A 25,213-nucleotide genomic window follows, 5' to 3' on the forward strand; every position below is an offset into this window, starting at 1 on the left:
TGTGAACACCCCAAACAACAAATCACAGCTGTCGATCCACACACAAACCCTCTAGGAGCTACAGGACTAACTGCACAATTGTAGCAATAGGTAAAGCCAGTCATAGCCAGCCCCTGACTTGCTCTATAGCCTTGCTCCTGAGCTGGGCCACCATTCAGGACAACCAGGCCACGTGCAACTTGTTTATATCCATACATGATCTCCAGCTTATGCACCTTGTGCTTCCTTTGTCCACAGTCCAGCTTGAACCAGGTCTACTTGCCTTTTGACTTCCCAGGTCTCTGTCATATGGTTGGATTCTATAGTCACAGCTTTTCTTGTCGTCATGATAGACTTGTCTTCATTGGCTTTCAAGGTCTCTGGAGGTAGAAAGACCAGAGCTTTAGCATCAGAAGGCAGATGGAGATCTGATTCCCTAGGTAAGGAAGCAGATGACAGAGACAGAGGAAAAGACATGGGGTCGACCTTTGGGATGTAGAGCCAGTGAAATAGTAACACATTCGATGCAGGATGAGGGTGGTGCAGAGTTGGCCCAGAATCTCACCACCACAAGTGTCCTGAAGACCATCTTGGGTCGCAGAATGTTTTCTTCAAATGGAAGCTGACAGTTTCCCCTAAAGCATGAGAAGGAAGCATTAGGTAAAGGTCTATATGTCCAAGGCTGCTCGCCCTCATGATATGGCATAAATCCTGCCCCCTTGAAGCCTCGAGTCACTGTGAGTAGTAGTGCCATGGCTTTGTCCTTTGAAACTCATCTGCTGTAACAATAAGTTCAGCATCACAGTGGCTCGACACCATGGCCACTCGTTTTAAAAACTCTCGTTCCTGTCAAAGACAAGCAGTATGGGATTCCGCTCCATGAAGCCTGCGGCTCCACCATTCTCAGTTGCTCTTGAGCCCCTCTGCTGCATCTTGGGTAATGGCCAGCTGACAGGGACAGGTAGGGAGCACAGTGTCATGTATAAAGGTACATGCTCACAAAGTCATTTCGGCTCACACTCTCTGGTGGATGAGCGCTCTTATAACCCTGCCCAAGGGCAAGGATTGGAGTTGCATGGCTTTGAGAGGCACAGAAGGTAACACGGACTCCATCACAGTGAGGTCTAGCAAGCTCTGTGGTAATTTCAAATGGGGACACAAACGCCTCCTGCTCACCAGCCAGCCAGCATGCTGGCATTCACTGACAGGTCCCCTAAGCAAGTCAGCAAATTCTAGACCCGGGTAAAAGACCTTGTCTCAAACAAAGAATAAGGCTACTGAGAGATGACACCCAAAGCTGAATTCTGGATTTTACCCATCTGTGTGCTCCATATGCACATAAAAATAGTTGGAGGGTTTGGAGAGATGTCTGGAGAGTTAAGAGCACTTGTTACAGTTGCAGAGAAGCCCGTTACTCATGTGATGGCTCGCCACTCTGTAACTCCAGTCCCAGGAGTTGCCATGCCATCTTTGTGCCTCTGTGGGCATCCCATGCCAATGGTACACAGACACGCATGCAGGAAAAACACTCATACACATTAACAAAAAAAAAATCTCTAAAGCTAAATTTCTAGGCAGGTGGTGGTGGTGGATGCCTTTAATCCCTGTACTTAGGAGGCAGAGGCAGGCAGATCTCTGAGTTCAAGGTCCAGCCTAGGCTACAGTGTGAGTTCCAACACCGCTAGGACTATACGGAGAAACCCTGTCTTGAAAACTCCAAACCAAGCCAAAACAAAGTAAAACAAAACAAAGCAACAAAACCAAACCAAAATAAAACCCTAAGATTTTAAAAAGAGTTGGAAAAACAAGGGATGAGGCTGAGAGGGTGGTGAGGTGGGGGCCCCAGGAGGAAGTTGGAGGGAGATTGAAGTGGATAGACACTGGGCAGAAAAAGGCAGCGTATATGAGCAAGTCATTGTATAAATAAATAAATGAATGAATTTTATATTTTTATTTTCTTTTATTGGATATTTTTTATTTACATTTCAATCGTCATCCCCTTTCCTGGTTTCCCTCTGGAAATCCCCTATCCCATCGCCCCCCCCCCCCCCCCCCCCCGCTTCTATGAGGGTGCTCCCCTACCCACCCACCCATCTACCTCCCTGCCCTAGGATTCCCCTACACTGGGGCATTGAACCTTCACAGGACCAAGGGCCTCTCCTCCCATTGATGCTGACAAGGCCATCCTCTGCTACATATGTGGCTGGAGCCATGGGTTGCTCCATGTGTATTCTTTGGTTGGTGGTTTAGTCCCTGGGAGCTCTGGAGGGTTTGGTTGGTTGGTATTGTTGTTCTTATGGGGTTGCAACCCCCTTCAGCTCCTTCAATCCTTTCTCTAACTCTCCAATGGGGTCCCCATTCTCAGTCCAATGGTTGGCTGCGAGTATCCACTTCTGAATTCTTCAGGCTCTGGCAGAGCCTCTTAGGAGACAGCTATATCTGGCTCCTCCCAGCAAGCACTTCATGACATCTGCTGTAGTGTCTAGGGTTGGTGTCTGTATATGGGAAGGATCCCTGGGTGGCCTTTCCTTCAGTCTTTGCTCCACACGCTGTCTCCATATTTCCTCCTGTGAGTATTTTGTTCCCCATGAATTTTCAAAAATTAAAAAAAAATTAACTTGTAAAAAGAGTTGGAATCAAGTAGTGGCTAAGATTTGTGTCTCAGGACTGAGAGATGGCTCAGGGGTTAAGAACTCCAGATGTTTTTCCAGAGGACCCGGGTTCAATTCCTAGCACCCACATGGCAGCTTGCAACTGCCCCTCCAGTCTCAGGGGACTGGAGTCCATTACACAGACACACATTCCAGGGGATCTGACACCTTCACACAGACATATATGCAGGCAAAATACTGATGTGCATAAAAATTAAAATAAATCATTGAAAAAAATGTGTCTGAGCCTGGGCTTCATTCCTGAAGACGGCACACACCAATGCTGTGAGCTTGGGCAGGTTCTTTATGGCTGTCTCCAAATCTTCACTTGGCGCCTGTTCCATAGTTGTGTTTGTTTGTTTTGTTTTTGTTTTTGTTTTTTTATCATTGTCATTTCAAATGGCTGTCTGACACAAAGCAGAAACCCAAATTAAGGCAAGCATGCCCAGCTACCTGCTGTGTTTCACACACGGCAGGTTACCTTGACAGAGAGCAGTCTGCAAATCTCAAATCCAATGAGTGTTCCCGTGATAGATTAGAAGCCTCTCATCACCTGGCTCCAATGACCACAGACTGTCTCTGGGCCATCGCTGGCTTCCCAGAAGGAAGACAAATTAAGGATCCCTGGCAGGACTTTGAAAAGCTGTCCAGGAAACCTAGCTGTGTGTCATCATAGCGGGACACAGGCTGTGTGGAGATCTTCTAGTTTCTAGAGCTTTCTGCAGAGGCTTTTGCTCTGTGGTTTTCCAAAACGAAAGCAACAGATCTCTGCAGACTCCCAAAGTCTCACTTGGCAGTTAGTCACCACACACCTTCCCGTGCCCCACCATTGCTCCCAGATGCAACGCAGCTCAGAGGGCAAGGCACTGCTTGTTTTCAAGCCCACACCTGTTAGTTCTCTCCCAGTAATGCACTGCTGCCAGCAAGGGACTGAGACACTCTCCAGAGTAGGCGCTGGCTACACTCCTCTTGAGAGAGTCGAACCTTATGTATCAGTGTAGACGTGCTATAGGGACCAAGGTCAGAAGCAAGCACAGCCTTCCCGCTGCGTTGCGGTCCTGTCTATCTAGTGGCGGAAATGGTGCCTGAGAATTTCGACACACTCATTTCTTTTGCAAGCTTCGCCACTGGTCCCAGCCCTGTTTATAATTGCTGCGGTCTCTGTGTGCATGGGGCTACAGTTTGTTCATGTTTGCGACTGTAGTGTTTTCCATTATGATTGTTCTGCAGTTTGCTTACCTGTTCTACCAATGAGCCTCTAGGTTGTTTCTTGTTTGGGCTAATTATTAGGAGCAATGTCACCGTGGACATTTGAATAGGTAGATCCCCAGCCTGTAGAAGAGTCGTGCAATGGGATTTTCTAGAAAGTAGACCTGCTGAGCTGAGCATGAAAGCATCTTTATCTAGGTGACAATTGTGTGAGCTCCACTCCTGTCCTGGACACCAGTCCCTCAGGTCAGCCCCTAGAGGTCAGAGTCATCATTTCCATCCTGTGAGCGAAGACACTGCTTAAATTACAAGCATGGAGCTCAGGTCTGTGAAGGTCAAACCCAAGCTTCTCCTGTTATGACTTAGGCTAGCCATGCTGAGATTTGTGAACCCATGCTAGTAGCAATGTATGACCATGAATATCTGGGGAAGTAGACATCCTTGGATAGCAGAGCGTCATGAACCCAGTCTTTGTTGCATGTTAGACACAGCCAGTCCCTGCCCCAAATACAGCTGCAGTGATGAGGATGGAGAGGGTGTCTAGACAGATCTCACTGTGACTTCATGCACATCTCTTTGACTAATGATATTGAGTCTGTTGATTGCTAATTGGACGTGTGCATGTGCTTTAGGTCTTCACAGTCTCTTGATCATTTTAAGTTCTATTTGTTTTACGTTAGAAATATTTTTATGTGTATGGGTGTTTTGCATATGTATATGGTGTCTGTGAACACTGCATGCATTGCCTGAGGGGTCCAGAAGAATCTGTCAGAGCCTTTGGAATTGGATTTACAGATGGTTGTGAGCTGCCATGTGGGTGCTGGGTATTGAACCTGGGTCCACTGGAAGAATGATCTTAGCTGCTGAGCCATTTTTATACCCCTGTATGTGTTTTCTAATTAATATTTTATAGTTCTTTATGTATCATGAAGACTTTTCCTCTGTAGCTATATACATTACAAATATTTTAACTCACTCTGTGGCTTATCTTCATTTAAAAATAATTATAATTACAATATTTATTTATTTGTATGTGGGTATGCTATGGTACATGTATGGGGGGCCAGAGACGATTTGAGGGGCCCTTTCTCTCCTTTTACCCAGACCCTCAGGCTGGGTGGAAAGCACCTTTACCCACTGAGCCAGACACCACACTAGGCATTTTTCAATCGTGTCTCTTAAAGAACAAGCAACTTGAATTTTGACTCAATCAAGTGAACATTTTTCTTTTATGCCAATTGTCTCTCCTGAAATGTAGCTTTGCTCTATTGCATGGTGGCTCTTTTGTTGGAAGTGTGAGTGTTTAACACATTTCAAAATTGATGTCACTGTGCAGTGAAGTCAGAGCTTAGAGCCAGATCCGTTTGACTCCCCAGTTGTGACTCACCAAATAATGCTGTCACCTCAAGCCTCAGTTTTCCTTCCTGCAACACAGGATGTGCTAGAGGAACCCAGTGAGATAAAGGGAGGAGTTCTTCATGGTGCCAAGCATGCCAAGAGTGCCCCTAAAGACCTTTTGTGTTTTGCATCTAGCAGTGGGCGGGGCAGAAGGAAGTAACTCCTCCCATTGTTTGTTTCCAGTATATCAAGGCCTTTTACAATGAAACCTGGTACAGAAGGCATGGACAGCCCATAGATCCGGATACCCTGACCCTGCTCTGGTCTGTAACTGTGTCCATATTCGCGATTGGTGGCCTGGTGGGAACACTGATGGTGAAGATGATTGGAAAGTTTCTTGGAAGGTAGGTAGGGGCATTGTTTCTATTTGGGGGGAGTCCCTTCTATAATGGCTGTAAGGAGTCTGCATTATTGTCAGTGTCCCCATAGGCATCAGGGTCTCACAGTTTAATTGAAAAGACTTCACTCATGAAGGGCGAGGGGGTGGGAGGAGAACGAGGGTGCCAGTGTCCAGGCCTTCTAGTTTGCTGCAGGTAACCAAGATGCCTAGTTGCTTCCATCCCAGAGGCCAGAGTAGAACAGGGAGAGTAATGGGTCTGGGTCTGGAGAACTGGAGCACACCAAACACAGAGTCTTACAGGTTGCTCCACAGAATGACAGAGTGACCATCCTTGTAAGACAGTCAGCTATTCAGGATGATTTCCACTGTAGGATTGATAGATGCTTGGAGAGTTTCAGGTTGTTCCCATCACCAATAAGGCTGCAGTAAATTAAGTATCAAAAGCTCCAAGTTTTAAGTTGGGGAGATGGCTCAGTCAGAATAGCACTTGCCTTGTGAGTATAAGGAACTGAGTTCAATTCCCAAGAATCCACATAAAAAGTTGGGCACGGTGGCACATCCCTGTAACTCCAGGGAGGTGAGACAAGAGGCCGAGCTGGGAAGCCGAGATGGGAGGGCTCCTGGAAGCCCACCAGCCAGCTAGTGTAGCAGACGTGGTGAAGTTCCAGGCAGGAAGACCCCTTCTCAAAAAACAACGGAAGGTACCTGAACAATAACTCTTGAGGTTGACTTCTGTCTTTCAAATGCACTCACACAATAGTGCACCCATGTACAACACACACATATACACACACACACCACATGCACACATGCGCACACACACACATGCACCAGTTTAAGTTCCCCCAGCCAAACAAACCCTCTCCAATCAGATCCACTTCATTTTGTTTGCCTTATGCCTAACTTATTTATGACATGAATCCTTCTCTCAGGTGTATCAGACCCTCTCCCCTGTCTTCTCTGTCTCCTCTCTGCTAGTAACAGCCTCTTGGGGGTTGCTGAGGGGTGTGTGTGTGTGTGTGTGTGTGTGTGTGTGTGTATCTCACAGAATGTTCATAATATGAAAATATACATACTGCTGTGTCGTGTCTATATCTATGTATCCATTTGTCTCTGTAAGTATGTAAGTATTTGTATGTGTGTGTGTGTGTGTGTGAGAGAGAGTGTGTGAGTGTGTGTATGAGTGTGTGTGAGTGTGTGTGTGTGTGAGTGTGTGTGTGTGTGTGTGAGTGTGTGTGTGTGTACAAGACAGTCTTGGCCAGTTTCATGTCTGAACTTTAATCATGCACGAGTCTCCCACTACTAGATGATGACCTTGGCCGAGTCATCTCATTTTTTCCAAGCCCAGGATGATGGCTCCCACTGAGGCACCGTGACAGGTACCAGAGAGAAGGAGTGGAGAGAGGATGGCATGAGAAGCATCTCAGTGAACACAGACCGTGCGTGTGTTTGTGGTCGCCTGGCCATCCATACAGAGTAGCTCCATAGGCCTCTATTTTGCATTCACACAAACTGGAGACAGGCTCCATCAAGTCCCAGAAAACCTCTCAGACCTGGAGTTACAGAAACACTTAAGAAGGGTCCCACTCATCCCTTCCCACCCTGCCTAAAGTCCCCAACAAAGAGCTCATTAGAATACCGATGTCGCAGCAAGGTTCTCTGGAGGCCATGCTGGAAGCATCCATGTGGTGCCGATGAAAGTATATGATACCCAGTGAGGAAGATGAAGCTCTAGGGTTTTTCTTGTCCCCAGGGCCAGGACCAGAGCAGCAACTGTGGGGCTTTCAGTACTAGGAAAGCATATTCATCACCTAGGGCAGTGAGACATGATTTTTGAGTTCCCCCAATGTTCCAGACTTTCTCACACTCTCCTGTTTTGTCTGCTCTCCTCTAGTGGGTCTATGGATGGACATGGGAGGCCAGAGAGGTAGGCTCAGCTCACACATGGCTGAGCTCACGCTGGGAGAAGCACCATCTTTTCAAGCAGATGTCGGGTAGGGCTTCTGCTGTAACAGAACTGTCAGGTCTGTGGCTGCTGAGCCCTAGGCATACAATGAGGTAGTACTCAGATAGCACCACTGGCCAGCATCCTCTGGGGTGCTATTGCTAAGCCTCTGTCCTATGCTGGACCTGTCCAAACCCCTCTTGCTTGCTCCAGTTAGACACAGTCATGCCTGCCCCAAGGCTCTGCGGACCGTGATGTCTGCCCACCTTGTACCTGGCTGCGCACTCCTGCCTTAAGGCTGTCTCTTAAGGAGGCTATGTACCCAAGCAGTGGAATGGAGGACGGTGCTCTGGGATTGGGGGCAAACGCTCCGAGTCACCAATTCTGGACTTTGCCACCTCATCTCCTAACTGATTTGCTTTTCTTGCACGGAACCTGAGATGATTGATGATAAGTTTAAGACCTTCAGCAGCCTGGCAGCTGTAAAGCAGAAAGGAAAAGGGAACATGTGTTTGGAAACATCTTGAACACCTTGAACTTCTAAGCAATCAAGGAGCCCCAGGTGATGCTGCTGAGACCAGAGAGAAGGCGCTGCTCACTGAGCCTCCGGCCAGCGCCTTCTCCTCTTTTCCTTAGTTTTGGGAACCAAGGCTAAATTGATGTTCAGCTTAAATAGCTGTTGGGAGGGAAAAGAGCTAAGCTGAAGAGAAGGCTACCACGGTCTTCACTCTCCTTTACAGCCTGGGGCTCAATGTACCACAGGTCCGCTACCTCAGAAATCCACCGCCGTTTGCTCTGCTTTACAAGTAACGAATCTGATGACCCATGAGGCTCAATGGCTCATCTACGCTGCAGAGAGCAGGGCTGGTTGGAAATACAGATCCTGGCCAAACTGACCAAATATTGAGATATCTCCTCGGATTTTCAGGGAGGGAGAGGAAGCCCAGATCATGGTGAGGGGCTGAGGAACAGCAGCAGAAGCCTGGGTGTGCCATTAGAAGATGCTTGCTTCATGGTGTGACTAGGAGAGAAGTTCAGTGTTCTTGGGTCTCTGCTCACGTTGGGATTGGATACTAGTAACTCCAGCAGTGGGGGCAGGACTGGCTACTTGCAACCCCAACAGTCTCACAAAATCCTGTATGTTTAGAGCAATGGAGACAGGGAAGCTTGGATGGCCTGGAACGGTCTCAGGAGATGGGCCACATCAGCTTAGGCAGGCCTCAGGGGTACGTTTTCCTCCTCCTCCAGAGTTTCCAACTGAGAGATTTCAGATCATGGAGAATTCTGGTGGAACCAGTCCTTCATTTGGAGTCATCTCTCCTCTGCATAGCCACAGACCTCTCTTTCCCTCCTGACACAAGACAGTATGAGTTCAGTTCATAGATACGGCCACAGGATCAGTTTCAGCTCTGGGCATTAATGCTGGTGGCTCATGAACTATCCTTGAGTTACATGAACTCTAGGCCTGCCTGGCTCACAGTAGCCTGGAAATAAAATAGTGGCATGTGGGAAAGCTGCCACCGAGATTGAGGTAGACGCTGGGCATAAGATGCTCATCCTAGAACGGCCATCATGCTTCCCACAGCCATGTGAGATGTGAGTGCTATGATCACAATGGAAGCTTCCTGATGTGGGTCATTAGTGCTTGAACAGTATGTGGGGTGGGTGTCTGTGTGTGTGTGTGTGCGCGTGCACGCATGCATGTGTGTGTTTTAAACTGTGTTATAATTGTCCTCATTACATGTGTTATTGAATCTGAATCTTGCCTCTAGAAATAGGTAAAAACAAAAAAGAACCCACATGGGCTTTAAAATCAAATCCTTAATCAGACCTCGGACAATCCGTGTGTCAGGATGGGGCTGGGGAACTATATGAGCACATTTGGGTTTGTGAACAAGAAAAACACCATTCCTGAGGCCCAGGGCTGCCACTGGGATGAAGAGGTGGTCTGAGAAGTTTATCTGCAGGCTCTCATGGTCCCTGTAAGTACTGAGAATGAGTAACAGGCTTGTCAAGAGGCAGCTGGTCCTCCAAGATGAATTACAGATAAGCAGAATTCACCTCAAAAAGCAGCTGTGAGGGCTGAACATGATGCAATTTACATAAACATACATAGTGTCCCATGTCACTTGGGGAAGTCTTTGAATGCCCGTCATGGAACCCAAATCAAGTTCGCTGAATCTCCCAAGGGAATTTGTTGGCACGCATGGCTTATGTTGGACCAGCCAGCTCACAGAATGTCATAAGGAAACCCAGCTGGTCTGTCTCTTTTCTCCATCTCTCAGCCCTGCCTTTCTCCTGTCAATCTTTCTGATTCAGCATAGACCAGCACTGTAATCTCTCTCTTAATACTTATCTTAAAAGTGCTAGGTGCTGGGCTGGAGAGACAGCTCAGTTGGTGAAGATGGGAATCAAAGTTCAGATCCCCCCTGAACCCACATAGAGAGCTGAGAGTAGTGGCTACCTCTTGTAACCTCATTCTAGCTAGGGGTGTAGGGAGAGACATAGATCCCTTGAAGCTCATTGGCCAACCTAGCCAAAGCAATGAGCTTCAAGTTCAGTGAAAGTGATGGAGGTTGATACTCTTGAGTTTGGATGAAATCTTCAACACGTTCAGCCCGGCAGAAGCCCATAGGGTGACCTTTAACCACTGAGCTCTATCAACCACGTAGAAAGAAATGAAGAACAGTAGAATTCAAGCCAGGGAAGCAGGAAAGGATGGAGAACATGATTGATGTAGAGTGAAGTACCATCTTGGCATTGAGACCTAGAGTTGCTGGAAGATAAATGGCACACACAGCTTCTCCATTCACTAGGGTTTGCTGGCAAGTGCTTTACAAATGCAAACCAAAATAGTATTCCTTTATCTCCCACCCATAAATCATGTTTCGGGTTGACATGGCTGCATAAGGGGAGGTGTGCCCCTGTAGCATCACCATGCCTTCGATCCTCACAATCTCCATGTGTGCTGACGTGTCCTATAAAGGCTGAGCCTGTAGAAGTCTGCCGTTGGCCTGAAACTGACCTGCTGTCTCTTCTATTTTACTTCCAATCTTTCTTTCTGGGGAATATACTTCTCCCATTACTCAGAGATAATCACACCATAATAAACAAGATAGATGTGGTTCTCGGGAATGAAGAATGGAGGTGGTCATGAGGCTTTGGAAAATGAGGAACAGAACTTCCACTTGACCTTTAGAGCCATGGGAAAGGATCAAAACAATATGACCACAGAGGCCATGAAAGCCCGCAGGATCCTTTGTAGGAAAAGTTCATCGCTAGACTTGGTCTTCACTTTGGAATTATGAGGAGACACATGTACCCTCTGATCCACCGACTGCTGCATTAATTAGCCAGGGTAAACTTGGGGATATCAAGGGTAGAGAGCTAAAGTGGACTGAAGGAGAAAAGGTATGGATAGGAAAAGAAGGAATCTATAAAAAACAAGCGAATGATAGGTGGGTTCATCTCATAGGAGGGAGGCTTGTATATGATCTAAAAAGAAATGCTATTACAAGGAGAGTACATGGGGCCTTGAAATTGCTAGGATAGGAAACAAAGATTAGAGACTTAGAGGATGATGTGTAAACACATGAAGCGTTAGTACGTCATTCTCCTAGCTCCTCGAAGGGTTGGAGATGGCAATGTCTAGAGAGATATTAGAGAGGGCTAGCTGCTTTACTTGCATAAATTTTAAAATTTGTGAAGAAATCATTTGAACGTTAGTAGTCTGCCACCTTTCTGTTCTTCCATGAGAGCAGTTACTAAAGACTGCTGTCTGCTATACCAGGAAAGCACAAGAGCTGAGTCCAGATACCTGTGAAGAACAGTCTGTGTAAGAACTGTAAGAAAATGTACTTTTGTTTTGAGTTTAGCTTCTGTTTTAAGGAAGCAGAGGTTGGAATTAATGACCCAGGATTCATAGAGTTTATGTAAATGTAAAGGTTTCTAAAATAATCATTAATAATGAGCAAAACCTTAATGATATAACGTTAGTAAATAGAAAACTGGGTTCAGGCTCTCTGGTCGGGAGAAGGAAAAAGAATGAGAAGGGGGAAGGAAGGAGGAGAAGAAGGGAGAAGGATGGGAATCCTTGGGCAAAGAGAGCACTTGCACTGACAGCTGGCATCCACTTCTGACTCCTCGCCATCACTGAACTTGCATTGCTCTCATTCCTGCCTTTCTCAGGTCCCTCCTCACACTGAGGCTGGACCTCCACAATCCTGATCCTATAAAGGCTGAGTCTGTAGAAGGTGGCCCTCAGGCTTCCCCTGATCTTCCCTTGTTCTCCTCAAACTGAACCTTTCTCAAGGACTTGATGCCAAATCTCTCCACCAGCCTGTTGCTTTTCCTTTCTGCCAGGAAGCTGGTGACTTTCTGGGTCACACAGGGAAGACCAGAGACTCCTGGAGAAGCTCCCAGCAGTGAGTCAGGCACCACGGGTGGAGATGCAGGGAATATTAGATTCTGCTCTCAAAACTGATGCCCCTTGTTTGCATCGCTATGTTCATCCTTGAGAGAAAATGGAAACGATGATTAAAGGCTGTCTCTGAGCCCCAGGGAGTCAGCTCTCAGAATTATTTGTGAATAAGTTTTCCATCTTCTCCGGGAGGCCGTCAGGTCGGAGTTATTTTGGGAAGGGAAGATTTAATATGATGAAGTTACTAGACAGGGTGCATCCCTGTTTGCAAATGCTTCCTGTCTGACTCAGATGTGACTAACATTTCCTGCAAGTCATCGGAGACACCACTGGGGACAGCACAAAGGTTCAGGCTAGAGCTGGAGAAGAATCTTGGCTTCTCCCTCGCTCTTCACCCCTGTCTGCCCCACAGAGAACCCCGCAGGTCTGTCCTCAAAATATTCCAGGACCTTGCTGCTTCTCTCAACCTACCCTTGCTGTTAGCCTGGTGGACAGCAGCACTTGGCCACTCTCCTGTGATAGCTCCTGCCTCCTCCTGGCCAGGAAAGCTTGGAAGACTGAGCGGTCCTCCTCCTGTTGTTCAGAAGACTGGGCGGTCTTGCTAGAAGTCTGGTCAAGTCCATTCTTTCTTTGTCTTCTGTGGCCACTCCCTCACACCTCCTGCTGCTTCAGAACATTCATCAGGAACTCCCCTGTCCCTCTTCTTTACCTGTCCACTTCTGCTTCCTTCCAGGTCCTCCACTGTCTCCAACCATATTGACCTCAGCGATGTTGTCTGTCTATTTCTCTCTGCCTGGAGTGCTACTGTTCCTGGCTAGTTGTCCATCTGTCCATCATACCTTTGCTCGCACATTACCTTCCCAGACACACAGTCCTGGTACACTCTGTAAAACGATAACTCTTCTCTGCTTCACCTGGACAGCACTGGTCACCCCATGCATGTCACATGTTTTATATTGCTCAGGGCTCAGTCCAGTGGTGTGGTTTTTGTTGAAAAAATAATTGTCTTTGAGTGAATATGGCAGCTACCCTTGCAGGCAGATTGCATCATGGTCACTGGAGGGCTAGATCTTCATTCAGTAGTATGGCCTTGACTAAGATACCTGCAGGTCTGTTTCCTCAAGATTATCCAACTTGAAGCTGGAGGAAGGGCTCAGTGGTTAAGATCACTCCCTGCACTTCCAGAAAACCTAGGTTCAAGTCCATACTTTGTGGCTCACAACTGTATGTAATCCCAGTTCCAGGGGATCTGATGCCCTCTTCTGGCCTATGTGGGCACCAAACATGCAAGTGGTGTGTAGACTTACATACAAGTAAAACACCCATACACATTAAAAAAAACCCTAACTCATAAGGTATCTTATACGGTAAATACATGGTGTTTAAGGCGATGCCTGCTCCATGGTGATGCTTTGGTTTTCTAGGTAGTGCCTGTATGAGAGCTGCACGCCATAGAGGCTTTGAAAGGGTAGCTTTGCAGTGGCTGAAAGGGTTGTCAGCAGGGGGTCCCAGAGATAGTTTGAGGTTCAGCATGTCTCTGTGCGTGTCACCTATGTTGTCATTGGCTAGCCACACATTCCTGAGCTTATAGCACTGTCATTCCATGTCAGGTGACTGTGTATAAGTGCTATTTATGAATGGAGGAGCAGCTTGAGAGGCACTGTATGAATCTCTCTCTCATATCCTCTGATTCCAGACATCCACGTTAATAGTAGTGATGTCACTGAGGTGGTGTCTTCGAGTGAGCTGAGTTTTAATTTCTAATCAGGCTTTTTATTTCTCCATTCTCAGAGTGAGGGTACACTGGTTTGGCCAGATCTGAGAACTCTTCCCCTCTGACAATTCTCTCTGAAAAGTCTCTGCCAACAGGGTTGAGTCTGTGAGGACTTAAGGGTTAAGACTGGGGACCGTGAATGGTAGATACCAAAAGAGAAATGTGCTTGCAAGAAATATTTCCCCTCTTTACAGTCAAGTGTCTCCCATCTCTGGGATGGAAAGTCAAAATGGAGAGGCAGCCTTACCGTGTGGAGAGGCCAGTGTCACAAACTGGTGGGCAGAGTTGCTGGGAGCAGTGCTGGGTCTCTAGAGGAAATGCACACTCAGAATGGGAGCAGAGAATGTGTGATGAGGGACCCCATGTGTGTGCTCCTACACCCTCACTTAGGAGACTGTTTCTACCAATCTTGCAGCAAGGTAGAGAAAGGGTAAGTATGGTGAAGATAGGAAAGTGACAGACACTGTCCTGGTTACACACACTGGTCTCTGCTATCTGGAATTTCACTTTCCTCCATTACAGTTTCCTGAAGTCAGCTGTATCATAAAATACTAAGGGGAAAATGCCAGAAGCAAACAGTTGCTAAGTATTAGAATAATTGCTATTCTGAATAGGGATGTCTCATGCTGTCCTGCTGTGACCTGGGACACAGACTCTCCCTTCATTTAACGTATCCACACCATGCACCCTACACACACGCTAATCATGTTTAGCCATCTTGGCATATCACTGACATAACTGTTTTTACATCAAAAGGTCCATTTAAGTCAGGTTTTAAAAAATAAAATCACATCCTTTTTGGCTAATTGATCTATCTGTGTGACTTTGCTTTCTAAAGGACCTAATGGACACAAAGTTTAGGGTTCCCTCTTCACTTTATTTTGCCTTTCAGTCCTGCTTGGAGATACCCAACACTATGAGTTTTGGTGTCTTTCCAAGGTTCATGCCTAACACACACACACACACACACACACACAAACACGCACACAGAGACATGCACATAGGTGTACATACAAACCGTCATGTACATAGTCATACAAGTACATAATCACACTTCTTTTCTACATAGACCACTGCATGGTTTACACCAAATTCTACACTTTGCTTCTCTATTTCTCTCTCAGAGCTCTTCTCACCTCAGAGTACAGAAAGCTGCCTCTGATACTCGTGGGAACTGACTCACAACTCAGTTTGCTGTTTGTGAGCACTTGGGCTGTTTCAACCATCTGCTGCTGTAGGATGCTGCTGTGTTTCTTGGTACCGTCACCACAGTTGCAAAAGCCAGCAGCTGTGAGATTGTCCAGGAAGCCACAGAAAGAGAGAGAACACAGCTCAGATGCTGACATGAGGCAGAAGTCACAGAGATAGCTGTCCTGGAGCTCAAGAAATGTAACTGCTAAAGGGATACCAACTTCCCTTAAAATCCCCTTGCTTCTTGTAATTTACAAAACAATTTAGTGCCTCTTAATTAATTCACTTGATTAATTCTAAATTTTGGGGGGTGGGGGTTGAGCTTGAGGGTGGGAGAGGCTGCTTCCCAAACACTTCAGCCTATGGCTCACGGCAAGCTTCTAATGTGTTAGGGTCCTGGCTAACTTTGTATGACATAAGCATGTAAGATCACCTGCCTTAAAAGACCTCTCCAAGTGCTAAGGTAGGTTGGGTGCTTAGATTAGGACCTGTCACACAGTGGGACTTGAATAGATGAGAGCTGTTGCGTTGGTTCTGCAAGTGAGGAAAAGAAAACAACCTGCTCATTCCTCAAAGACAGAGCTGTCTCAGGAGCAGGAATTCAGCCCCCACAGTGAGGCATGAATTTCAACTGTGAGGGCCTAGGGACACATTCCTGAAACAGACAGCGGTTCTGAACCACAGTGGTAAAAGTAACGATTGCCAGGGGAGTCTGTCTGGCTCTGTTAGATGGTTCCATTCCAGCTCTACAACCAAAACTGTAGCTCATTAAATCTAAGCTGCCTATCGAGTATTAAGAAATATGATTAAAAAAAAAGAAATGATTTTTTTTATTGAGGGAGAGGAAGAAAGTGAGGGATGTAGGGAGGAGAGAGGAAGGGAAGAAAAACAGACGGTCAAGTCTGCCAGATAGAACAGTAGGATGCTACTCTTGGCTGCCCAGATGTTGTCTGGGCACCACACCCCATGGATTTGTTTATTTATTTGCCTGAGTGTCTTTGCCTACTGATTCCAGTTCCAGTTTTTGTCCAATCCCCCGAAGCTGACTAAGTGCCCAACAGAGAGGAGGTACAAGCAGACAGCACTACTCTAAGCCAGCACCTCAGGGTTCCCCTCCCCACCCCCAGACACTAGTACCACAGAGAAACACCCCCTTTCAGAGTCTTTACCCAAAACATTCTTCTAACACAATTATCTGACTCATGCTATGGTTTTTCCACTAAAATACTGAGTAGTTTCTGTTTTTCTGCTTAGCCTAGCTCCTGCACCATAACTTGTCTTTAAAAATGGTAAATGAAACTCAGAATTGATGAAATCAAATCCTACCACAAGGAACTCACAGCCTTCAAGTTCGTAATGCCCCCGGTCTACCCCATTGTGAACTTGGACTCTGAGAGTAGATGCCAGGTTCAAGGTCCCACAGCCAAGAGTGGGAGTAAGAGGCAGACAGACCACAACCTCAATTCCTAAGCCCACGCTTGTCCCACCTTCTGGCGTGACTGGCTTCTCTGATTGGGAGAGAAAGGAGACTGACACGCCTCGCAGCACATTGTCCTTATCGGGTCGCTTTTCCCTCCAGGAAGTACACACTGCTGGTCAACAACGGATTTGCCATTTCTGCAGCATTGCTGATGGCGTGCTCACTCCAGGCAGGAACCTTTGAGATGCTCATTGTGGGACGCTTCATCATGGGCGTGGATGGAGGTGAGACTTCACCCCAATGGGGGAGGAAGGCAGTAACACTCCCAGGGCTTGTCTAGAGTGGAGAGAGGTGCTTGAGGCTGAGACAGACTTGGGAGATACCAAGATTTTAGAACTCCACAGAAAGTAGGGCAGCCAGGGGTGCTAAACCTTCCCCTACACAATGCTGTAGCAAGCAACCTGACAAAGCCAGGCTTGGTAGAGCCGAGTCACTGCTGAAGCCCCAGATGATTTGCAGTGCGCCATGCCAACCTCTGCTGACTTCTTTATAAACTCTGTACTCTAGGTGGTGAGTTGCAAGCCTGGCCAAGGATTCTGGGCTTCTGACTGCTCCTTCTTCCATTCTTTCATTGCTCAATTTGAGACAGAATTCATGAACAAAGAGAGGCTTCACCCAACAGGATATTTGGGGCTTCTCGCAGAATTCGACAGGCTCCAGAGGACAGCACAAGGAAGAAGGCCTAATGTCCAAATACTGTACAATACGTTAGCCACAGTCACTTGGCCAAAGCAAAGCCCATGGCGATGGCAGATAGATATCACAAGCGGGGACTTTCCTGGCTTCCTGGGTCTCTTCCCCCTGCTCCTTAGAGGGACCAAATACTACGGCTGCCCTGGTTGGATGATGCCAGAATGACGTCATCCCGTGTGTGAAGTACTTGGTAACAGAATCCAAGCCTGCCTGCACCCGCCCCAGGCATGACGGGATATTCTTGTCACGACTGCCGCTGCTGTCAGTTTAATTCTAAGCGTGTAAGGGAGCAGATCCAAGATGGAGGAAGGGTGGGCAGGTGGGAGCTGCTTGCCAGCTTTCCCAGGGAAGCCCGGTCATGCTCTCTGAAGGTTTTTCATCAGTCACTTTCCCCTTGCCTTTGGCTGCCTCCTCAACTCCTGCCGTACTTGTTGCTTTCCGAATTTCCATTTTCACAGCTGACTGCAGTTCTTTCACAACCACAGCCCCAAAATAAATGCCTTTTAGGCCCTTTTTCCTGGGAGCTATTCAGAGAGGAGCAAAAGAAAAGGAAGAATAGGGGAACATTTAAAACACACTCTGATTTCTGGAACATAGAGTCTTGAAGCTGTGCCAAGATCCAGAGACTTCGTTTCTTTTTTCTTTTCTTTTCTTTTCTTTTCTTTCTTTCTTTCCTTCTTTCTTTCTTTCTTTCTTTCTTTCTTTCTTTCTTTCTTTCTTTCTTTTTTTTAATTCTCGCCGTATCTCTAGAGCAGAGAGGGCAGAGCGAGGGCATTTAAGGTAAGGAAGTTGTACAGGAAGAAAGGAAAACCAGACAGGGGCTAGGTCGGCTGTGTGCTTGTAATAAAGAATTCAAATCCATGGCTGGGGGCGTAGCTCAGTGGTCAGAGTGCTTGCCTAGAATTCACGAAGCCTGAGTTCAGTCCTCAGCACCATATAAAACCAGATATGGTGGCCCATGTCACATGGGGGGTGAAAGCAGGAAGATCAGAAATTCAAGATCATCCTTGACATGGTTCACTACATAGTGAGGTCAAGACCAGCCTGGTCTACCTGAGACTCTGCTTCAAAACAAAACTAATCCTGAACATTCTAGACGTAGAACTGTCAGTAAGACACCCTTTGCCCAATTTCTCATGGAGCGGTTGAATCAGATTAAAAATGTAGGACACCCCTTTCTCCTCTAGTAGATTTGGAGAAACATCAGCATACTACTTTTATGCAGTAATAAATATGATTCAGTATAGTGTTGGAGAAAAATTTATATGCAGATCGTAGAACTTAAAGTGGAAACTTGATGTGAACAAGAAGTAACCAGTCTGTAAAAACCTCAAAACCCACCCCTAATGAGGCTCTGCTCTCTAAGCTTCCACAACCTTCCATACCAGCACCACCAGCTGGGGACTCAGTTTTAAATACACGCGTCTGTGGAGGGTGTTTCACATTCAAAACACTCGTGGTATTAGTGAGCAACATTGATTCCTCCCCAAGGCTCCGATGGAGACCATGTGCATGGCCTCATCCCCAACTGCCCAGAATTGTTGCTTGGTGGTCCCTGGCTTGATGCTGTAGCCCTCCAACTCTTCATCTTCCCACCATCTTCTTCCTCACGGGTCTTTGTGTCCTCCTGGGCCTTCCTATAAAACGCTAGCACTGGGTTTAGGCCCATGCAAAACCCCTTATCACCTCATCTGGGCATAATCATATAGGTAAAGACCCTGTCACCAAATAATGCCAGACCCGTGGGTAATTGGGGATAGAGACTGAACATGTTCACCTCCTACTGTAGAAGGTAATGTTGACAAGAAACAGGAAGGATAGGTGGGCACCAGCCTAGGATCTCTGAGGACAGAGGATTTGAAACAAACAGAAGAACCAAGGTCAGTGTCCTAGGGCATTCTGAGCCTAGAGTGTTTACTGCATCCCAAGGCTCACCCATCTAGGGAGAATGGATGGCAGGGAATAGGGTCAAAGTTGAACAAGGCTGCTGTCTTAGTCAGGGTTTCCATTCCTGCACAAACATCATGACCAAGAAGCAAGTTGGGGAGGAAAGGGTTTATTCAGCTTACACTTCCACACTGCTGTTTCATCACCAAAGGAAGTCAGGACTGGAACTCAAGCAGGTCAGGAAGCGGGAGCTGATGCAGAGGCCATGGAGGGATATCTCTTACTGGCTTGCTCAGCTTGCTTTCTTATAGAACCCAAGACCACCAGCCCAGGAACAGCACCACCCACAATGGGCCGTGTCCTCCCACCTTGACCACTAGTTGAGAAAACGCCTTACAGCTGGGTCTCATGAAGGCATTTCCACAACTGAGGCTCCTTTTCTGTGACAACTCCATCTTGTGTGAAGTTGACACACACAACCAGCCAGTACAGCTGCTTAGGAATGGGGATGCTTGGTGAGTGACAAGCCAGCCTGGACAGATGGACCAGGCATGCCATCATGCATCAGGGGACCAGGGGCCCAATCCCAGGCGTATCATAAAGCTCACTTCTTCCTTCAGCACTGGCTTAGTCACAGTCACCCACAGATTAGCAGCTGAATGTGCACCGGTAACTGCCACTCCATCTATATGTCCCTATCTCCAGGACACAGTGGTTCATGCTGCCCACAGGTATACCTCATTCAGAGAGATGACAACTTAGTAATACAGGTGGCTATCACCCTGAACAATCTATTTTCTCTGTGCTGTCTCCAGCTAGCATATTTTATAGAGAATTCAAATAAAAGGAGCCAGTTGTCCACAGTCCGACCTTGCCCTGCTGGGTAGGGCTCCGCCTTGTCTTTGAGATTCTTGGTGTTCGTGTTCCTCTCCTATGGCCTCATACACGTTCTTCTCAGTATTGTCTTCTGCTTAGTGGAGGGTCAGATATTCACAAGGCCACTGCATCTCCTCTCAGGGCACCATCTGAGCTAAAGGCCAACTAAAACAAAGAGCAGTGTGTGCACGCGGAGTATGTGCAGCTCCTTTTCATAATACAAAGCACAAATGTGTTTATGTCACAGAGAGGGTGTGGCCTCATCTGTCCCTCCTGTCTACTCTTACCCCCATGGCACTGGTGTGCTAGAGAGGTTAGCACATGTATTAGGTACTCTCTATTGCTGTGATTAAAAACAAACAAACAAGCAACGACACAAACAGCATCACCAAAAGTGACTTATGAAAGGAGTTTGTTATGGCTTATGTTTCCAGAGGAGAAAGAGTCTGCCTGGTGGAGAGGCAGGGTAGCAAGCAGCAAGCATGACAGCGGGAACAGGAAGTGGAGACCTCACATCAGGAACAGGAAGCATAGAGATCAAACTGAAAGTAGGACAAGGCTATGACATCTCAAAGCCTGCCCCCGTGATGTACTACCTCCCACAAGGCTATACAACCTAAACCTTCCCAAACAGCGCCACCAACTGGGGAATAAATGTACAACTAGCCAAGCCTAAGGAGGACATTTCTCATTGAAAATGCCATATGTCCTCACGGCCATGACCCACCCTGCTTCTTCCCCATGGCAGTTGTCTTCACTACAAGCTGATGAGTGTTCTCCCATGGTCTTGGTGAGATACAGCAGCATCTGTAAGTGCGTATCAGGTGACTGTGTGTGAGGCAGGGCCTCTCTCACTGCTGTGTCTTTCCCTCAGGCATCGCGCTCAGTGCGCTCCCCATGTACCTCAATGAGATCTCACCCAAGGAGATCCGAGGCTCCCTGGGCCAGGTGACTGCCATCTTCATCTGCATTGGCGTGTTTTCTGGACAGTTGCTGGGCCTGCCTGAGCTTCTGGGAAAGGTAAGTGAGGCCTCCTGGGCAGCCATGGAGGTTTTCATCTCCCTGACGTGGGAGACCTTCCTTTTAGAAAACTCACCTCTGAGGTAGTGATTCCTGAAGGCTCAAGTGTTTTACATATTCATGGAGGAAGGCTGTAGGTGCCTTTCACTTTCTTAGAATATAAATAGTACATAGCAAACTCAAACCTTACAAAATGTTTGAGCCCACTGCCCGCTGACCTTTGTAGGCAGCTCGATTTGCATTTGTATAGGCTTTGTTCTCTGATTCAAGAACCACATGTGCTTCATACCTGAATGTTTGGTTGGCTGTGGGTGCCTTGTATCCATAGGTTCAGGGTGTATATATGGTTCTGTTGGCTTGCTGCTTTCATTTTACACCGTTCTGAGTCTCTTTCCAAGATATTCATTAACTGTACCTCACTGTAGAGGTTTTCTTTCTTCCCTAAATGAGCATGCAATCTTATGGTTGGCCTTGATGCTCGAGAAATAAGAGGCTTCACCCTAACAGGACAGGATGCCTCACACACTGCAGCAGGGCCGTGGTGCTATCAGATTCATGGTAGGAGGGGCTAGGAGGACGTAATGGAAAGGGAATGGGATGTAATGGGGAGGGTGAGGCAGGCTCAGAGGCCCGGTAGGAGGCCGTGCTTAGGGAGGGAAGATGAGTCCACAGTACCTAAGGCCTGTGATGAGGGAGGGTGGTGGTAGGAGAGTGGTCCAGATGCTTCCTGGAGCACCGAGGCCTCTCCTGGCCTCCTGTGGGAGGAGTGCTGGAAGGAGGAGGACAGGATGCCTCTGCTCCTAGCTAACACATGCCATGGACTGTTCTGAGTACTTAAACAGCACCTGTTGCCAGGAGCTCTTAGTGTCTGGATTCTGGCAGCGGGGCGGGCATTGCAACAGGACGGCTTAATGAGCAGGCAAACCAGTAGAGTGCTCCCACAGGCAGTGCTCCTTAGAGAGAGCCATCCAAAGCCTTACCACTGCCTTCTGTCTAGATCCTGCCTGGAGCTGAGAGCCAGACCGTGTAGGAGGCAAAAGGAGCTTGTCCTTGGCTTTCAAATATGTCTGCTGGGTATGTCTAACCCAGCTATGAACCTAGTGCTGGCTTCTCTGGGGATGCTTGAGTTAGGGGAAAGGCACTAACTGCATACTGCCTGACTTTACTAACCCTGGGTACAGCTCCTATCTTACTGTAGAGGTTCCACAGGCCAATAGTTGGGCATGCTGTTCACTGGGACAAGATGATGCCAACTGTCCGGTGTGTGCCACGTTTTTAAAGCTTTTTGAATATTTTGATCATTAAAGCGCTCATTACAGAATTTACCATCCTAACCATTTGAAATATACATTTCCTTTAAAATATTTAAGTGTGTCGTATATGTGTGTGCACACACGTGAGGTCAAAGGACAGCCTTCTACCACGGATTCCAGGGATTGAACTAGACCCTCGGTTTACATAGTAAGCTCTTTCACCAGATGAGCCATCCCACCTGCCTTTAAATGAATCTCTGTGCTGTATACACCACTCGCTACAGCTTAGCCTCACAGCCACCTGTGTCTCGTCTCTATGCTGACTGTTGGAAGTGACTACAGACACGCTCTTGTTTTTCTCCTTTTATGAAAACAGAAACAATGCTTGCTTGATACTTCCAGTTGTCTCGTGCCTAACGATTTTCATAATTAGTATGAGTGTGTTGGAAACAGTCTGTCTGCCAAGGTAAGGCATCACATTAAAGCACTCATTTGCTTTCCATATAAAGATATTTTTGAAGCTCTCAAAATTAGCATTTGTCAGTGATGATAAAAACAATATTATAGCCACAGCCTGAACCCTTACAATAGAAAAGTATATATTAAAGCCAACAAGTAGTATACTTATTCTCCAAGAACAGTATCTTTATTAGAGCCTTTAGGTATATTTATTCAAGCCTCACTGTGCTCTAAATTCCTTGTCACCCATCAAACCTTTGGATGTCGGTATCAGAGACTTTCTGTTATCCCAGGTCCTCCTTGATTGAACCTTTGCCCTTACTCAGCTAACAAATTGTTAAAACACAGAGTTGGATGCTGGAGTCCAGCAAAGAGCACATCAGATATAGTCTAATCTTCATGAGACCGCAAGAGCTGCGTGAACTTTGGCACGTCACCCCTTCCCCAGCATCCTTCTTGGAAACAGGCATGGCTCAGTCCCAGATCCCCATGTCTCACTTAAACACCATTTCCTCTGGGAGCAAATGTGTCCTCTGCGCATCTCTCTCGATCTGTGGCTTCTCTTTGCTTTTGTGTTTCCTCCCTCCTACGGAGTGCATCTTGGCGATGGTTATATGTACTACAGTCCAGAGGTGTCAAGTTTATCCACCATCTCTGCAAGTCCATAGATAATCCTGTCTGCTGCTGCTGCGACTATGGCGTCATCAGACTAGGCTCCACGCTCATAGAAACCACGGAGAGGCAATTAGCCAATGGTCGGCAGATACGGAAGAAGCGGGACGCTGCCTGGGGAAGATGGTTTTCCTGCAGGAGTGATGTGCAGTGAATGCCTTAAGGGTGATTAGGATTTGTCTGGTCCAGGACTGCTGGGAAGGAGGGATTAAGTGAAGAGGATACTGTTGAGCAGGGAGGAGCATTTAGCAAGCCCCTAACATTCGTTTAGAGATGAAAAGTCAGGGTTGGTATTTCAACTGCCCTGGGCAGGGTCCCTTGGCTCAGGCCTTAGCCAATTTCTGTCTCTGGTCATTTTGATAACATTGGGTGGGAGGTGATACTTCACAGTGGTTTTGATTTGCATTTTCCTGATGATTAGGTACCTCTTCAAATACCTAATGGCTGTTACTAAGGATTGACTTGTTAATTTTATGTATGTGGTCCTGCGTTTATGTTTGTGTGCCAGGTGTGTGCAGGGGCCCTTGGAGGTCAGAAGAGGGCATCGGATCCCCTGGAACTCTTTTCATGTGGATGCCCAGTTTTCCCAGCATCGCAGCCAAGACCAGAGGGATTGCCCAGGTCTGCAGAGAGCTGCTAAGGGCTTGGCTTGGAATGGCAGCGACAAGGTTGCTTGGGGCAAATGTCCCACTTAAACACCTCAATCTGAGGGCATCCGTGGGTGATGGTCGCTAGAAACTTGTGAGAGGAGTCGGGGCTAGCTCTAGGTGTCTGACTTTTTAGCCAGGTAGAGTAGTAAGTAGTAGAATGCCAAGTCATGAGCTGTAGAAGAGGAGCAACAGCTTTTAAAGAGCCCAGGTGGCAATGAATGGCCCAGGTTACTGATTGACTTGCGAACATAAGCAGCACCTCTATTCCCAGCCTGGGAATGCTGCCCCTGGAATAGGGGACACATCAGATCACTCTGGCCAGAGGCTCCAGCAACTATCCCTACTGCCTCACTGGGCCAGCTGAGAAGACATCATTTCCTACAAGTTGTCTTTTCCTGAGTTAGTTTTTTTTTTTTATTGCTACAATAAAAGAAATGAGAAAAACATTGTTGAATGTGTTTTTAAAGGAGCAAACATTTATTTTGGGTCATGGTTCCAGAAATTGGTGAGGGATTGTGTTAAGGCAGAGCATGGTGGAAGGACATGGTGGAGGAAGATGATTACCCCACTGCAGGGAAGGAAGGATGGAGAGAGAGAGAGAGAGAGAGAGAGAGAGAGAGAGAGAGAGAGAGAGAATCAGAGGGAAACAAGACACATTCTTCAAAGGCATTGTCCCAGTGAATCCAACCACATGTTAATCCATGGACAAGGTTAGAGCCCTCAGGAGGCAGTCACTTTCCCAAAGCCTCCCCTGGCAACACTACAGTGGGGGGCAAGCCTTCAGCACACGGGGTCTCTCTGGGATTCACCCTAATAGTCAGCACCCATTTGGCTCTTCTAGGCTGAGCTGACTCTGGCTAGGAAAATGTGTACGTAGTGCAGTAAACACCGTGGTGGTAGATCTGTTTGTTGGGTCTCCATGTCCACGCTCTGTGAAGGTGGAGACTGGGCCTCTGAGCAGGCGGAGGACATCAGACATCAGAAAGAAAGCTTTTCCTTCATCTCCTCCCAGGATTTGTGAGGTTCCAGTCAAGTGGGAGCCACAGGCATTTCCTCAGGTGTAAGGACTTTTATTTCTTTATTTTAATCCCGTTTCTCATTTACCTTCAAAGATGAGACCTCTAAGCTTTTAAAAACTTAAAGAACAAAAAGGGTTGCTTCCACTCAGGTGGTATCTTTGAAACACAAAGGAGGGAGGAAGTGGCGAGAGTTACTTTCTGACCAGGATGGCAGAAGAAAGAGCAATCCCAGCGCAGGATCAATTAAACTGGTGTCGTGACTCCATCAGACTTGTGAAAACAGCCGCAGTGGGACAT

At 47.1% G+C, this 25,213-nt stretch overlaps 1 protein-coding gene across 9 annotated transcripts in view; it reads left to right on the forward strand.

Annotated features, from left to right (window-relative positions):
* The window catches only part of Slc2a9 (solute carrier family 2 member 9), a 133,756-nt gene that overhangs the window by 30,945 nt on the left and 77,598 nt on the right, over positions 1–25,213 (forward strand). For all 9 annotated transcript variants that reach the window (XR_015636784.1, XM_087584151.1, XM_087584157.1 and 6 more), the window contains 3 exons: positions 5,421–5,581; positions 16,487–16,611; positions 20,718–20,863. Coding sequence is in view for 8 of the 9 variants with exons in the window: in XM_087584151.1 (XP_087440277.1) it covers positions 5,421–5,581; positions 16,487–16,611; positions 20,718–20,863 (432 nt within the window). In the remaining variant the exon portion in view is untranslated. The remainder of the gene's footprint in view (positions 1–5,420; positions 5,582–16,486; positions 16,612–20,717; positions 20,864–25,213) is intronic.

The sequence above is a fragment of the Rattus norvegicus genome, chromosome 14 (genome assembly GCF_021556685.1).
Source record: "Rattus norvegicus strain SHRSP/BbbUtx chromosome 14, alternate assembly SHRSP_T2T, whole genome shotgun sequence".
Taxonomy (NCBI): domain Eukaryota; kingdom Metazoa; phylum Chordata; class Mammalia; order Rodentia; family Muridae; genus Rattus; species Rattus norvegicus.